This window comes from Lepidochelys kempii, chromosome 14, assembly GCF_965140265.1.
Source record: "Lepidochelys kempii isolate rLepKem1 chromosome 14, rLepKem1.hap2, whole genome shotgun sequence".
Taxonomy (NCBI): domain Eukaryota; kingdom Metazoa; phylum Chordata; order Testudines; family Cheloniidae; genus Lepidochelys; species Lepidochelys kempii.
The window spans coordinates 40,021,323-40,035,453 of NC_133269.1; the positions used below are offsets into that span (position 1 = coordinate 40,021,323).

Genomic DNA, 14,131 nt, shown 5'->3' on the forward strand with positions numbered 1-14,131 from the left:
TTTAAAGATACTTTTAATTAAGATACATTATAGCTCAAAGATATCTCATCCTGGAATAGGGATTGTAAATTCTAATTCTATAGTATGAGACAATATATTCATGGAATGTTTAAGAAAAGTTTTGTACATGAGTTCCAATAGTTGATGGATTAGGGACCCAATTTTATGGGATTCCACAGCCTTCTGTATAGATTATTTAGGTTAATCTTTCCATTTACCCAATGGGACTCAGTGCTCAGTCTAGAAGATCCCATCAGAGATGCTTAGTTTCCCAGTTCTCAAACTGTGGCTTTGTGTCTCCAGAGGTAACATGTTTGTGAACAGCCAAAATGTTTTAAAATCAATTAATATAGAGAGGTGAGAAATAACAGACCTCACCTCTATTGTCCCCCTGCAAATTTCTGTACACAGAGTCAATCCCTTACCTCTCTCCAAAAGTGCAAAGTTTCAAAAAGTTGAATGAATAGAAGACTGTTGGAGGCGGAATAAATCTGGACAAGGAGAAGAAGTTTGGAGATAAATGTGAGAAACGATGGACATATGCTTTTCTGTTAAAATATTATATCTTTCCTGTTGAAGAAAAAAATCCAGAATACTTAACGTGGTTGTTTTAGTGAAATAAAACAATTTAAACGTCTGTCTGGTGATGTTCTCCTCCACAGGGTGGCATGAATGAAATAACCAAACAATGAAATAACCAAATGCAAATAAATGAAATGAAATAACCAAACAATCATTCATTGTCTGATTTAGCTTTAAAACTAACCTCAAAAGTTTGCAAATAAATCGGTGTTTTAAAATGTATAGTGTGTACCTTCTAAAAATGCAACCTACATCTATCTCTGAGTTGTGTAGAATATCATGGAGCAGGTCCTCAAGGAATCAATTCTGAAGCACTTAGAGGAGAGGAAAGTGATCAGGAACAGTCAGCATGGATTCACCAAGGGCAAGTCATGCCTGACTAATCTAATTGCCTTCTATGACGAGATAACTGGCTCTGTGGATGAAGGGAAAGCAGTGGACGTGGTGTTCCTTGACTTTAGCAAAGCTTTTGACACTGTCTCCCACAGTCTTCTTGTCAGCAAGTTAAAGAAGTTTCGGCTGGACAAATGCACTATAAGGTGGGTAGAAAATTGGCTAGATTGTCGGGCTCAATGGGGAGTAATCAATGGCTCCATGTCTAGTTGGCAGACAGTATCAAGCAGAGTGCCCCAAGGGTAGGTCCTGGGGCCGGTTTTCTTCAATATCTTCATTAATGATCTGGAGGATGGTGTGGATTGCACCCTCAGCAAGTTTGCAGATGACACTAAACTGGGAGGAGTGGTAGATATGCTGGAGGGTAGTGATAGGATACAGAGGGACCTAGACAAATTGGAGGATTGGGTCAAAAGAAATCTGATGAGGTTCAACAAGGACAAGTGCAGAGTCCTGCACTTAGGACGGAAGAATCCAATGCACCGCTACAGAGTAGGGACCGAATGGCTAGGCAGCAGTTCTGCAGAAAAGGACCTAGGGGTGACAGTGGACGAGAAGCTGGATATGAGTGAACAGTGTGCCCTTGTAGCCAAGGCCAATGGCATTTTGGGATGTATAAGCAGGGGGATTGGCAGCAGATCGAGGGACGTGATCGTTCCCCTCTATTCGACATTGGTGAGGCCTCATCTGGAGTACTGTGTCCAGTTTTGGGCCCCACACTACAAGAAGGATGTGGAAATATTGGAGAGAGTCCAGCGGAGGGCAACAAAAATGATTAGGTGACTGGAACACATGACTTACGAGGAGAGGCTGAGGGATCTGGGATTATTTAGTCTACAGAAGAGAAGAATGAGGGGAGATTTGACAGCTGCTTTCAACTACCTGAGAGGTGATTCCAAAGAGGATGGTTCTAGACTATTCTCAGTGATAGAAAATGACAGGACAAGGAGTAATGGTCTCAAGTTGCAGTGGGGGAGATTTAGGTTGGATATTAGGAAAAACTTTTTCACTAGAAGGGTGGTGAAACACTGGAATGCGTTACCTAGGGAGGGGGTGGAATCTCCTTCCTTAGAAGTTTTTAAGGTCAGGCTTGACAAAGCCCTTGCTGGGATGATGTAACTAGGGATCGGTCCTGCTTTGAGCAGGGGGTTGGACTAGATGACCTCCTGAGGTCCCTTCCAACCCTGATATTCTAGGATTCTATGATCTATTAAGATTATAAAAACCAAGAATGCACTTTTCTGTAGAATACCATGATTAAATCGAGTCTTCCAGACTAGTGGTTTAAATCAAATCCACCCTGCTGCATCGCTGTGTAAACAACAAACCCCTCCACGCTCTGCTCACACACAGCCACTGGCTGCACTGTACTGACTGTGACTAGCCAGACACTCATGAAGTTACTAAAGGACTCAGCAACATCAGCCACTTTTCTACTCCCAGCCTTGCACCCCCGGAATCTGCATCTTGGACTGCTCAGTCTGTTCACTCTGCTGGACAAACTCAATAATTAGTGGGTCACCCCCCCCCGCCCCCCCGACAAAGGGGTCGGATTAGGTCGTAGCCTTGTTCTCTCAAGTCAAATCCCCCAAACACTTCAAGGAAAACACACAGGTCCAGACAAAACACTAAAATCAGTTTATTAACTGGAACAAGGAGGTTTTCAGGGATCACAAGGGAGAAAGATGTGAAAGGTCAGAACTAGTTAAATCTATACAGTTAAAACATGCATTTTAAATCGTAAATTTTACCAATCTAAGGAAAATGCAAAGCAAGCAGGTTTTCGCACCCCGCCCGCTATTGCAAGCGGTTCACAGTTCTTCGTACCCAGGAGGGATTTCCTTCCCGCCTTGGTGCATCCTCCCCAGTCCAAGGCCTCTGTGGCCTTTCAAGGCATATCCTTGATTTCTGTAAAGATGGGAGAGGAGAGGTGAAAATGGAGGCAATTCTCCCTTCTGCTTTTATACCATTCTCTTCTTTGAGATTCAAGCTCCAGCCAGGGGGCAGGCAACAATCAGTCTGTGGCCAAAGTGAGCATCCAGCCGTCCTTCTGGTGAATTGTAACTCTCTTGTTCACAGCTCCACAGCTGGTGAATGGCCAGCTAAGCAATTAAGGGCCACTTAGCACCTAGCTGGTCTGCAGGTACCATTGTCTCTAAAGAGTGAGTCTTCATTCTGGGCGTTTTCCAGCTTTCCAGCATGTAACAAATGTACAGCAAACTCTCAGAGCTCCATGGACAGCGCTGATAGACACATTTCAACAGGACAATAATATTCACCACTTGATAACTTTTCCTAGGATACTTCACAAGACATACTTTGGAGAAGATTTATCCTTCTGTAAACGTGGTGGCCATAAGAGTGTAGACCAGTGGTTCTCAAAAGTGTTTCACTGGCCCCCCCTTCTTTGTGTGTGTGGTCATTTACGCCCCCGCCCTCACAAGCACATATATGGCCACCCAGCTCTAAAGGCAGAGTCGCTGCTGGCAATGCGCCCGGCTCTGAAGGCCTCCAGCAGCAGCACAGAAGTAAGGGTGACCAAGTGAAAAGTGATATTCGTCAATATCACTGTTCACAGCAGACTTATCACCCCATTGCCACCCTGATTTCTGCCTTGCTGCTCCACCTGGCTTTTGAGAGCCTGAGCATTTATCCCCAACTCCCAGATAGGCCAGGTCCTTCTTCAAGAGTCCCAGCCAGAGGTCACGCCTCCCTTGACATATTCCTGTGCCTCCATTGGGAGGACATGCCCCACAGTTTGAGAATTACTAGTGTAGACAGTCACCGTTGCGATCGGAACCCAAGATGGTAACACCTGCTCCTTTCTGTCTGCGGGATCCCCAGAGAAAATGTCCGAGCAGGAGAGAGGAACAGATCTCACTGATATTAACCTTGCAAAACACATTTTGGTGATTTCAGCTATAAACATTCCCTCCATCCTTCAGCCCCTAACCCCAGTGATTTCAAGGAGAGGGAGCTGGAATTGGGCAGGTGACATGAGCGATGGGTATAATCTCTGAATTAACAGAATACAGGAACCCTTTCCATAAATTGTTAACCTCTAAAAACATATAGCTAAACATAGACCAGGACAGTTACCCCTCTTCCAAGTCTTTAACATGTTTACATTTTAAACTCTAGCTTCATGAAGGTGGAAACACTTTTAAAATCTCATTCTAAAAGTTGAATCTGAGTCAGTTACATACAAGTTGCTTAACCCTTTCTTACCATGTGTCAAAGAAATTTAAATCTTGTGTGGATTCTTCCATGTTTAACGAGGTCTGACGTCCGTATGAAACTTTTCCCACATTCCAAGCACTTGTGGGGTCTCTCTCCTGTATGGATTTTCTGATGATAACCAAGGGCTGATTTGCAAGTGAAACTTTTCCCACAGTCCAAGCACTTGTGGGGTCTCTCTCCCGTGTGGCTTTTCTGATGATAACCAAGGCCTGAACTCGAAGTGAAACTTTTCCCACAGTCCAAGCACTTGTGGGGTCTCTCTCCTGTGTGGCTTTTCTGATGATAACCAAGGCCTGAACTCGAAGTGAAACTTTTCCCACAGTCCAAGCACTTGTGGGGTCTCTCTCCCGTGTGGCTTTTCTGATGATAACCAAGGCCTGAACTCGAAGTGAAACTTTTCCCACAGTCCAAGCACTTGTGGGGTCTCTCTCCCGTGTGGCTTTTCTGATGATAACCAAGGCCTGAACTCGAAGTGAAACTTTTCCCACATTCCAAGCACTTGTGGGGTCTCTCTCCTGTGTGGCTTTTCTGATGATAACCAAGGCCTGAACTTGAAGTGAAAGTTTTCCCACAGTCCAAGCACTTGTGGGGTCTCTCTCCTGTGTGGCTTTTCTGATGATAACCAAGGCCTGAACTTGAAGTGAAAGTTTTCCCACAGTCCAAGCACTTGTGGGGTCTCTCTCCTGTGTGGATTGCCTGATGACGAACAAGGTCTGATTTCCCCTTGAAAGTTTTACCACAGTGCAAGCACTTGTGGGGTCTCTCTCCTGTGTGGACGGCCTGATGACGAACAAGGCCTGATTTCCCTTTGAAACTTTTCCCACAGTGCAAGCACTTGTGGGGTCTCTCTCCTGTGTGGCTTTTCTGATGATAACCAAGGCCTGAACTCGAAGTGAAACTTTTCCCACAGTCCAAGCACTTGTGGGGTCTCTCTCCTGTGTGGATTGCCTGATGATAACCAAGGCCTGAACCCGAAGTGAAACTTTTCCCACAATCCAAGCACTTGTGGGGTCTCTCTCCTGTGTGGATTGCCTGATGACGAACAAGGTCTGATTTCCACTTGAAACTTTTTCCACAGTGCAAGCACTTGTGGGGTCTCTCTCCTGTGTGGACTGCATGATGACGAACAAGGCGTGACCTTCGTATGAAACTTTTCCCACACTGCAAGCACTTATGGGGTTTTTCTCGTGTGTGGATTGCCTGATGATTAACAAGCTGTGACTTCCGCTTGAAACTTTTCCCACAGTCCAAGCACTTATGGGGCCTCTTTCCTCTGTGGACTGCCTGATGTTGAACAAGGGTTGACCTTAGTATGAAACTTTTCCCACAGTCCAACCACTTGTGGGGTCTCTCTCCTGTGTGGATTGCCTGATGATGAACAAGGTCTGATTTCCGCTTGAAACTTTTCCTACAGTGCAAGCACTTGTGGGGTCTCTCTCCTGTGTGGACTGCCTGATGACGAACAAGGTCTGATTTCCCCTTGAAACTTTTCCCACAGTGCAAGCACTTGTGGGGTCTCTCTCCTGTGTGGCTTTTCTGATGATAACCAAGGCCTGAACTCGAAGTGAAACTTTTCCCACAGTCCAAACACTTGTGGGGTCTCTCTCCTGTGTGGCTTTTCTGATGATTACCAAGGCCTGAACTCGAAGTGAATCTTTTCCCACAGTCCAAGCACTTGTGGGGTCTCTCTCCTGTGTGGATTGCCTGATGATTAACAAGCTCTGACCGCCATCTGAAACTTTTCCCACAGACCAAGCACTTGTGGGGTTTTTCTCCTTTGTGAATTCTTTTATGTTTAAGAAGGTAAGATTTCTGCATGAAAATTTTCCCACAGTCCAAGCACTTATGGGGCGTCTTTCCTGTGTGGACTGCCTGATGTTGAAGAAGGGTTGACCTTAGTTTGAAACTTTTCCCACAGTCCAAGCACTTGTGGGGTCTCTCTCCTGTGTGGCTTTTCTGATGATAACCAAGGCCTGATTTCCCCTTGAAACTTTTTCCACACTCCAAGCACTTGTGGGGTCTCTCTCCTGTGTGGCTTTTCTGATGATAACTAAGGGCTGATCTCCAAGTGAAACTTTTCCCACAGTCCAAGCACTTGTGGGGTCTCTCTGCTGTGTGGCTTTTCTGGTGATAACTAAGGGCTGATGTCGAAGTGAAACTTTTTCCGCAGTCCAAGCACTTGTGGGGTCTATCTCCACTGTGGATTCTCTGATGATTAACAAGGCTTGAGCTCACTGTGAAACTTTTCCCACACTCCAAACACTTATGGGATCTTTCTCCTTTGTGAATTGTTTTATGTTTAAGAACGTCTGATTTCCGCTTGAAACTTTTCCCACAGTCCAAGCACTTGTGGGGTCTCTCTTCTGTGTGGACTGCCTGATGTTTAACAAGGTCTGACCTGTGTATGAAACTTTTCCCACAATCCATGCATTTATGGGGTCTCTCTCCTGTGTGGACTGCCTGATGTTTAACAAGGTGTGACCTGTGTATGAAACTTTTCCCACAATCCAAGCATTTATGGGGTCTCTCTCCTGTGTGGACTGCCTCATGAATAACAAGGTCTGACCTCCATATAAAGCTTTTCCCACAGTCCAAGCACTTGTGGGGTTTTTCTCCTTTGTGAATTCTTTTATGTTTAAGAAGGCATGATTTCTGCATGAAACTTTTCCCACAGTCCAAGCACTTATGGGGTCTCTCTCCTGTGTGGATTGCCTGATGACGAACAAGGTCTGATTTCTGCTTGAAACTTTTCCCACAGTCCAAGCACTTGTGGGGTCTCTCTTCTGTGTGGCTTTTCTCATGTGAATCTAGTGCTGACTTTGAACTGAAACATTTCCCGCATTCAACACATTGAATGGGCTTGTCTACAGTGTGGCTTCTCCCATGGTCATTGAGATCTGTGCGCTTATTGAAGCTTTCCCCACTGTCCAAGCATTGAAATGGTTTCTCTCCCGTATGGACTGTCTGATGTGTAACAAGTTGTGATCTCACAATGAATCCTTTCCCACACTCAAGGCAGTGCCAGAGTGTCTCTTCCTTGGGATTTGTCTGCTGCTCTCTGGGATTCTTGTCTCCACCCCCACCGTTAAGAGATTCATCCACTTTCTTCCTGGGTTGGTTTATCAGAAGCCTCTCTGACCTGTGCCAATTTCCCCAGGCTTCTCCCTGATTCCAGCAATGGGAAAAATTCCCTTCAGCTCTTCCCAAAAAGGTCCCCTGTGGTTCCACTTCCCCAGGAACTGCCTCATGATGATTCCCCTCCTTCTTCTCACTCCCTCGCTCAGCACCTGCTGGGAGAGACACAATCCAGAGAGGAGTCATTGTGCTGGGGAGAAAGAGGAATAGCACTGAGGGAAAAGCCAACACAAAGACTGAGCAGTTGCATTCTGCCTCCACATCCCACCCAAACACTTACAAGAAAGGAGAGACGGAAAGGGTGGAATGGTGTGAGGAATATCTGCTGACCATAGCCCTGCTCTCGGTGAGATGAAGAAGAACTGAGGGCGTTACTCACATCATATTTTGGGATTCTCAACTTTTATCTTCATTCCCTAGATGGTTTCTCTGTCAGTCCTCACCTTTGCTGGTGCATCTCAGAAGCCTTCTGTCCTTGAAATCCTGGAGATCGGACACCCACAGCTCTTCCCCTCGTTCCAGCCGGGCGATAAGCTCAGGTTTGGGAATGGGAAATCCTGTGCAGAAGGTGAAATGTGTCCAGATCAGGGTGCATGGACCATCGGTGGAGGATTTGTAACAAAGGACGTTCCGTGAGTGGAACCTGTCCCTGTGCTCTGCTGGAGGAACTTGGAATCCAAGAGGATGGGAACAGGGTCACTGAGCCCCCTTATGCAGAGGACATTGTCTGGGGAGGTGAGTTGAATTATTACTACACCCTCACTAGGCGTTCCCAGGATCTGTGCGCTCTGGGGGCCTTGCTGACTCACACAATGGTCTCGACTTCAGCCTGCCTCTTTCTAAACCTGCAGAGCCCAGAGCCCTCCCCATGCCTGGAGCTATTCCCAAGGAGGGAGATGAACAGAGATTGTATGTGCAGCCAAGAAACAATACAGAGAAGAAAAAACAATGCGGATTTATGCCCCTTTGAAAGCTGGAGGGGTGGGGATGGTTTAGCTTGTCCATTGAGTTTTGACTCCCGTGTCCCAGTGGAGAGGGCACCGAAATGCATGTATTTCTCACATGGCAGCTGTGCATTATGGAACCCATTCGCCTCTGCTCTAACTGACCAGGGAAAAACCTCACCACATTAAGACACGTAGACCCCACAGCTTCTAATAACTGAGGGGACGGGAATCCCTTACCCAGCGAGGTCACCGTCTCATAGTTCTCCTGCATGACGTCTCTGTAGAGGGCTCTCTGAGCGGGGTCCAGCAGAGCCCCCTGCCCCTGGGTGAAATAAATAGCCACCTCCTCGAAGGTCACCGGCATCTGAAACACCAAGAGTCCCCCACTCAGCACCTGCTGCCCCAGCCACAATCCAACTACTCATGGGAAAGGGAAAAAAAAACATGAAGCTGTGGGAGGGCCAGAGTAGCAGAATCCCACCCACACCCTGCTGAGAACAGCCAGGAGGCTTCAGGGGGCGGAGAAGGTGAGAGCTTCCTGTCCGCCCCAGCACAAGGAGCACGGCAGGATATTCTCATTTCCCACACGCCTGCCAGCCACAGACTGGGACAGGAAGCAGAGCTCTGAGCTGGGGACAGGGACAGGAATCCTGACAGCTTCCCTTCATATTTCACAGCAGCCCCAGGCAAGTGGGTTCAGGATCCAGCGCTGGGAGCCTGGAAAATGTTCCCAGCCCTGCCGAGGTGGTTATATCCTGCCTGAGAAATGGGGGAATGTCCCCTTCCCCTTTCCCTGCCACAATGGGCCTACTTAGGAAATCAGTAGGTTAATCAAACCCTCTCTCCTCCCTCCACCGCCCAGCAGCTCCCTGAAAATCCCCTACCTGAGCTGGCTCCAACACAGCCATTTCCCTTCTCTGTCCCCTGGAAGACTGGCCGATCTTTGGTGAAACGTGGTCCTGATTCCTCAGCCTGTCGGGGCGAGAGGGAGGTTACAAAAGGGGCTTCTGTCCGTGTCTCCCCCCGATTCCCCCCAGACTCTTCAGATCCTCCCAGTAACAGCATCTCTGAGCCAAATGCTAAAGAAAAGGGAAGAACCAAAAGGGCCACTTTGGGAGATTTCCCCCCATTGCAGTGTAAACCCCTCTGCCTTAACAATACCTGCAGACCTCTGGTGGTGTCACCTGAAGATTGAGCTGCCCTGGACTCCCCCGGCAGTCCCCAGGGACAGGCAGGAAGAGGCTTAACCCAATTGGCCCATCCGCGCACCCCCCTGCCTGAGACAGCAGTGACTCCGGTCTGACTCTGGTGTGGCTGAGATCTGAACCCTACAGGGAAATCAGACCACGGCCCTGGGCAGCCCCCAACACTCAGGTCACACAGACCCCACCACCACAGGGGTGTCTGACAATAACACACTCAGAGCCGGGTGGGGGGGCTGGGTTTTTTTCCGTGTAGCTTCTGCACCCTGAGGGGTTAGTCCCCTGATCACTCCCAAAGCTGAGAAGAGCTTCTCTCCGCCCGCCTCCCCACATCCCCCCTTTCCCTCGCTGTGCCCCCCACTCACGTCTTCCCCCATTCCCGACCTCGCTCCCCTCAGCCCCACAGTCTCCCGATCCTCCTCCATTGCCCCATCTTCCCTTCCGTGCACCCCTGCCCCCATCCCAGCCTGCCCCCGGCATCCCCTGCACCCGCCTCCGGCCCCTCTTTATCCTCCTCCCCCTGCAGCCCAGATGTGACGGGGGGGGCCGCTGCAAGGGGGGGATGGGAGGGTCTCTCTTACCTTCCCCTCGAGCGGGGCCCCCCGGGGCAGGGGCCGGGCCGGGAAGGGGCCCTGGCCGGGCTGGGGGCTCTGCCCTGGGAGAGGTTCCCGGGGAGCAGCGGGCAGGGCCCGGCTGGAGGTTCCCCTCTCCCGGCTGCAGCCCGGGCTCCGGGCTCCCAGCACCAGCCGCCGGGGCTCGGGGATCTCGCCGGGAGCCAGAGTCCCCGCAGCGGCTGCGAGTCACTTCCTGGGCCGGGCTGAGCCCCGCGATCGCTCCCCCCAGAGCCGCCCCCCAGCCGCTCCTGGGTCCTAGCGATCAACTCACCGAAGGATCAGCATCCCTGTGCCCGGCTCCTGTTACACTCACAGGCTCCAAGGTCACAAGGGACCATCATGAGCATCTTGCCCAGGGGTTCTCACCACCAAATTTGGTGGCCTCAGAGGGTGGCCAGCAGCTCTCGCTGGTGCCCGCTCTCACACTTGCCCCTATAATCCCAATTAACTTTACTAGAAACCAATCAATATGCACAGAGGCAAGAGGGGGGAATACTGGCTAGCAAAAGGATGTGAGTCCTTTACCCAGAGGCCTGCATGACCTCGAGGACCCCTCCCCCCCGCCCGCTTCCACTCTGGACCCGTAACCCCAAGGCTGGGCCCAGGTCTCCTGAGGCGCTGGACCCCCAGTCTTGTGATCACTCAGGACAGCTGTCCCCACTGTGGGGTGTTCTCTCCACTCTGGATGCTTCCTTGATCATTGCACAGAGTTAAGAACAAATACAATTTATTAAACAGCAAGTAATACAAAAATAAGGAGAAAAGTGGGAAAGATGAAAGGAAAACATGTCACCCCACACTGTGGGGGGGAACCCCAAACAACCCTCTCTGGAATGCCAGGGAACTTCACAGTCTGTCCCTCCAACGTCCCAGGCCTCCTGCCCAGACCCTGACTGTGCTGCAGGCATGCCCAGGGTTGGACACTAACTCTGGTGTTGGCTTCAGGCTCCAGGTAGTAGGACCCTTCTTCCTAGCGTCAGCTGCTTCCTGTCAGGGTTATGATCCCCCACCCAGTCTGGCCTGCAAGGCCTCTTGGCTGAGGGTCTCTCCTTGCCCTGGGCCCTTTGCCCAGGGTCCCCTTCGCTCACTGCTCCCGGCTGCTCCAGTTTCCCTCTGCCTCCAGCCCAGCCCAGCCCTCCTCTCTCCTTAGCCCCTCCTGCTCTGCTCTAGCCCAGCCAGCTCCAGCTGACACAAAGGAGAGGAACCGGGCTGCTGACTCCCTCATTGGCCTGCCTGCCCTGTCAATCAGGCTGACCTACAGCATTGCCCCCCCGCACCTGTCAGTCTCAGGGTCTTCATTTCTCATTGGCCCTTCGCCTTTCTTTTGGTGTTCGGAGAAGGCCTAACTAATGGCCCACTCATTAAGTTTCAGTAAGGGGCCAACAATCCCCTTACTCCTATAAACATGAAAATCATAGTTTCTTTATTGGCAGTTAGTAAATCCGCTGCTGTGAAAAAGGGTATTTCTATGTTTGCTAAAAATTTTCTCAACCTCTCAGCTAGCGACTCGGGTTGCCAATTTGGAAATATTTTAAAAATGGACACTCAAGTCGGAGTGCTGCAACCTCCCCTGCCCCGCCTCTTCCCCCCAAGGTCCCATCCCTGCCCCACCTCTTCCCTCCAAGGCCCTGCTCCGACTCCACCTCTTCCTCCAAGGGTCTACCCGCCCTCCACTTCTCTTTCCCCCTTCCCTGCCGAGGTCAGGAAGGGCTTGTCTGTGGAGCCGGGGCTGGGAGCTGCAGCTGCCCAGTACAGGTAGGAGGCAGCCCCGGCTGAGTAGTCTCTGATGGGAGTGATGACCCAGTGCCTCCCCACCCGCAGTAACTCGACTTTACCCTAACAGTACCCACGGTGCCAGAAGTGCTGGGAACGCATCAGGGACAAGTTCTGCTTTCCAATGGTGGAGGAAGGAACCAGGGGACAGGTGGGTTAGACTCAGTTCTGACCAGCAGGAAAGAATTCATTGGTTGGCAGAGCGGGCTCTCAGTTCCCCACATTGCCCCTCCTCCATCAGTGGAAGTGCTCCTGGTGAGGACGCACCCCACCGACCCAAGGAGGACAGTGTGGACATCATGTACCTCAGTCATTAATGGAGTGGTTATAAGTCAGCCAAATACAGGTCAACTTAAGTTTGGAGTGTTGACGTACCCTTACAAGCAAAAGGATTTCTCTCACCCAAAAGCTTTCAGCAGTCCATGCTCATTGGAAAGCCTTCCAGCTCGGACCACTTCCCCAGCTCAATGATGCTCCTGTTGTCTTTCAAGGGATCTTGCTGCCCTGAGTAGACATGGGGTCAGAACCCCTTTCCCCGCTTCTTGTACTTGGATCCTTTATACTTGAAAAGTCTTTGCTGGGTCATGGGGTCAGGGAAGTCCGTGGCATCAGTGAGCTACACACTGTGCTACAGATGAATTGTAAGTTTCTTTGTTTACCCCTTTCTTCCTGTTGGTGGAAATCTCAGAGAATCCTTTAAGACTCAAAATCCGGGGAAGAAATTTACCCATTTTCTTCTCAAGTGGCTAAACCGGCTTCACTTCTCGCCTCATTATTCGGCTGTATTAGTTACAAAAGTTTTAGCATCATCATAAAAGAAAGAGAACGAAAGAGAAAACAACCTTCCCATCTACAAATGATCTGGACCAAACCTAGAAAAAGCCGGGAAGTAATTTTACCAATAGATGGAAACGGGACTATAAGATCTGAAAGTCCAACTGTGCTTTGAAGTTCATTGAGATTTCCCTGCCAATTCCAGGTCTGTGACACTTCCTTCTCCAGCGCTCCGGAGTCTGACTAAGATCATAGACATCAAAGCTGTGACTCCTAAGCATGGAGAGCCAGGGACAGGGTGGTACGTGACACCGTGGGAGATGGAGGGATAGAACGGAGGCAGGTTAAACTTTCCATGGCTGGGACAGAGGCTGCTGTGTGGAGAGAGGAGCATGACAGTGAGAGGGGAAGGAGGGAATCTCTCGCACTCACCCCGTTGCCCTGAAATAGCACAGAAGTGAAAACTCCACATTTTACTGTCCCTTCTCCCGCCTTTTTAGCATCTGGTTAATTCTGGCCCATAAGGGATAAAATGTAGAAAGAGTAAATGCTTGACTATCTGGGAATGAGACAACCTGGCCCCAAAGGGGGAACTCAGGGACTAGCAATCACTCTGCTAACGGGAGGTCGGGGGTCAGAAACTGTGTTCCCGGCAGGCTACGCAGCTGAACTGCAGGCTATGGAGGGCTGTGGAGGCAGGCAGGGAGAGGAGCCCCTCCCCAGGTTTGGCCCAGGTCCACTGGAGCTGCTGGGGAGAGGAACCCCTCCCTCAGCCCGGCCCAGGACCACAGGAGCCGCCGTGGCTGGGGAGAGCTGCCTCTGACCTGGCCCCAAACTGCTGTGGTGAGAGAGGGCTGGGGGAGTCCTCTCTCCACTGCAGTCTGAACCCCAAACCCCTCATCCCCAGTCCCAACCCCCACATGCCTAGCCAGGGCACTCACCCCTCCGCACCCCATCCCTCTGTCCCAGCCCTGAACCCCCTCTCACACATCAACCTCCAGATCCGCAGCCCCACCCCAGAGCCCGCACCTGAATCCAGAGCCCTCACCCCCTTCACCTCATCCCTGTCCCAGTCCTGAGCCAGTTCGCACACTCCAAATCCCTCGGCCCCACCCCCACCCCCACCCCATGAATTTTGTTCTGTGCACCAATATGGAGATGATGTGTCACATACTGGTGCGTAGAACCAAATTCATTCCACACTTGGACGTAAAAACTGAGGGAACACTGGTCAGAACACATCAGATGCTGAGCGGGGTCCAGCAGAGCCCCCTGCCCCTGGGTGAAATACACAGCCACCTCCTCCAAGGTCACCGGCATCTGAAACAACAAGAGTCCCCCGCTCAGCACTTGCTGCCCCTGCCACAGTCCCACTAATCATGGCAAAGAAAGAAAAGAGTGAAGGCCAGAGTAGCAGAATCCCACAGGCACCTGCTCAGAGCGGCCAGGAGGCTCCAGGGGCTGGGAGACG

At 50.5% G+C, this 14,131-nt stretch overlaps 1 protein-coding gene across 1 annotated transcript; it reads right to left on the bottom strand.

Moving 5' to 3' along the window:
- Positions 1 to 2,590: 2,590 nt before the first annotated feature.
- On the bottom strand, positions 2,591 to 8,661 carry LOC140897873 (uncharacterized). The gene is made up of 3 exons (XM_073311066.1): positions 8,535 to 8,661; positions 7,794 to 7,907; positions 2,591 to 7,505 (listed from the first exon to the last, which is right to left on the bottom strand). Exons 1-3 carry the CDS (start codon positions 8,659 to 8,661, stop codon positions 4,210 to 4,212), a joined length of 3,537 nt encoding a protein of 1,178 aa, XP_073167167.1. The 3' UTR covers positions 2,591 to 4,209.
- Positions 8,662 to 14,131: the final 5,470 nt, after the last annotated feature.

Coding starts and splice junctions, on each gene's coding strand:
- LOC140897873 (XM_073311066.1), bottom strand. CDS start 8,661: ATGCCGGTGACCTTCGAGGAGGTGGCTATTTATTTCACCCAGGGGCAG. Junction 7,908..8,534: donor TGAGACGGTGACCTCGCTGG/GTAAGGGATTCC, acceptor CCTTCTGCACAG/GATTTCCCATTCCCAAACCT. Junction 7,506..7,793: donor TCTGAGATGCACCAGCAAAG/GTGAGGACTGAC, acceptor TGTCTCTCCCAG/CAGGTGCTGAGCGAGGGAGT.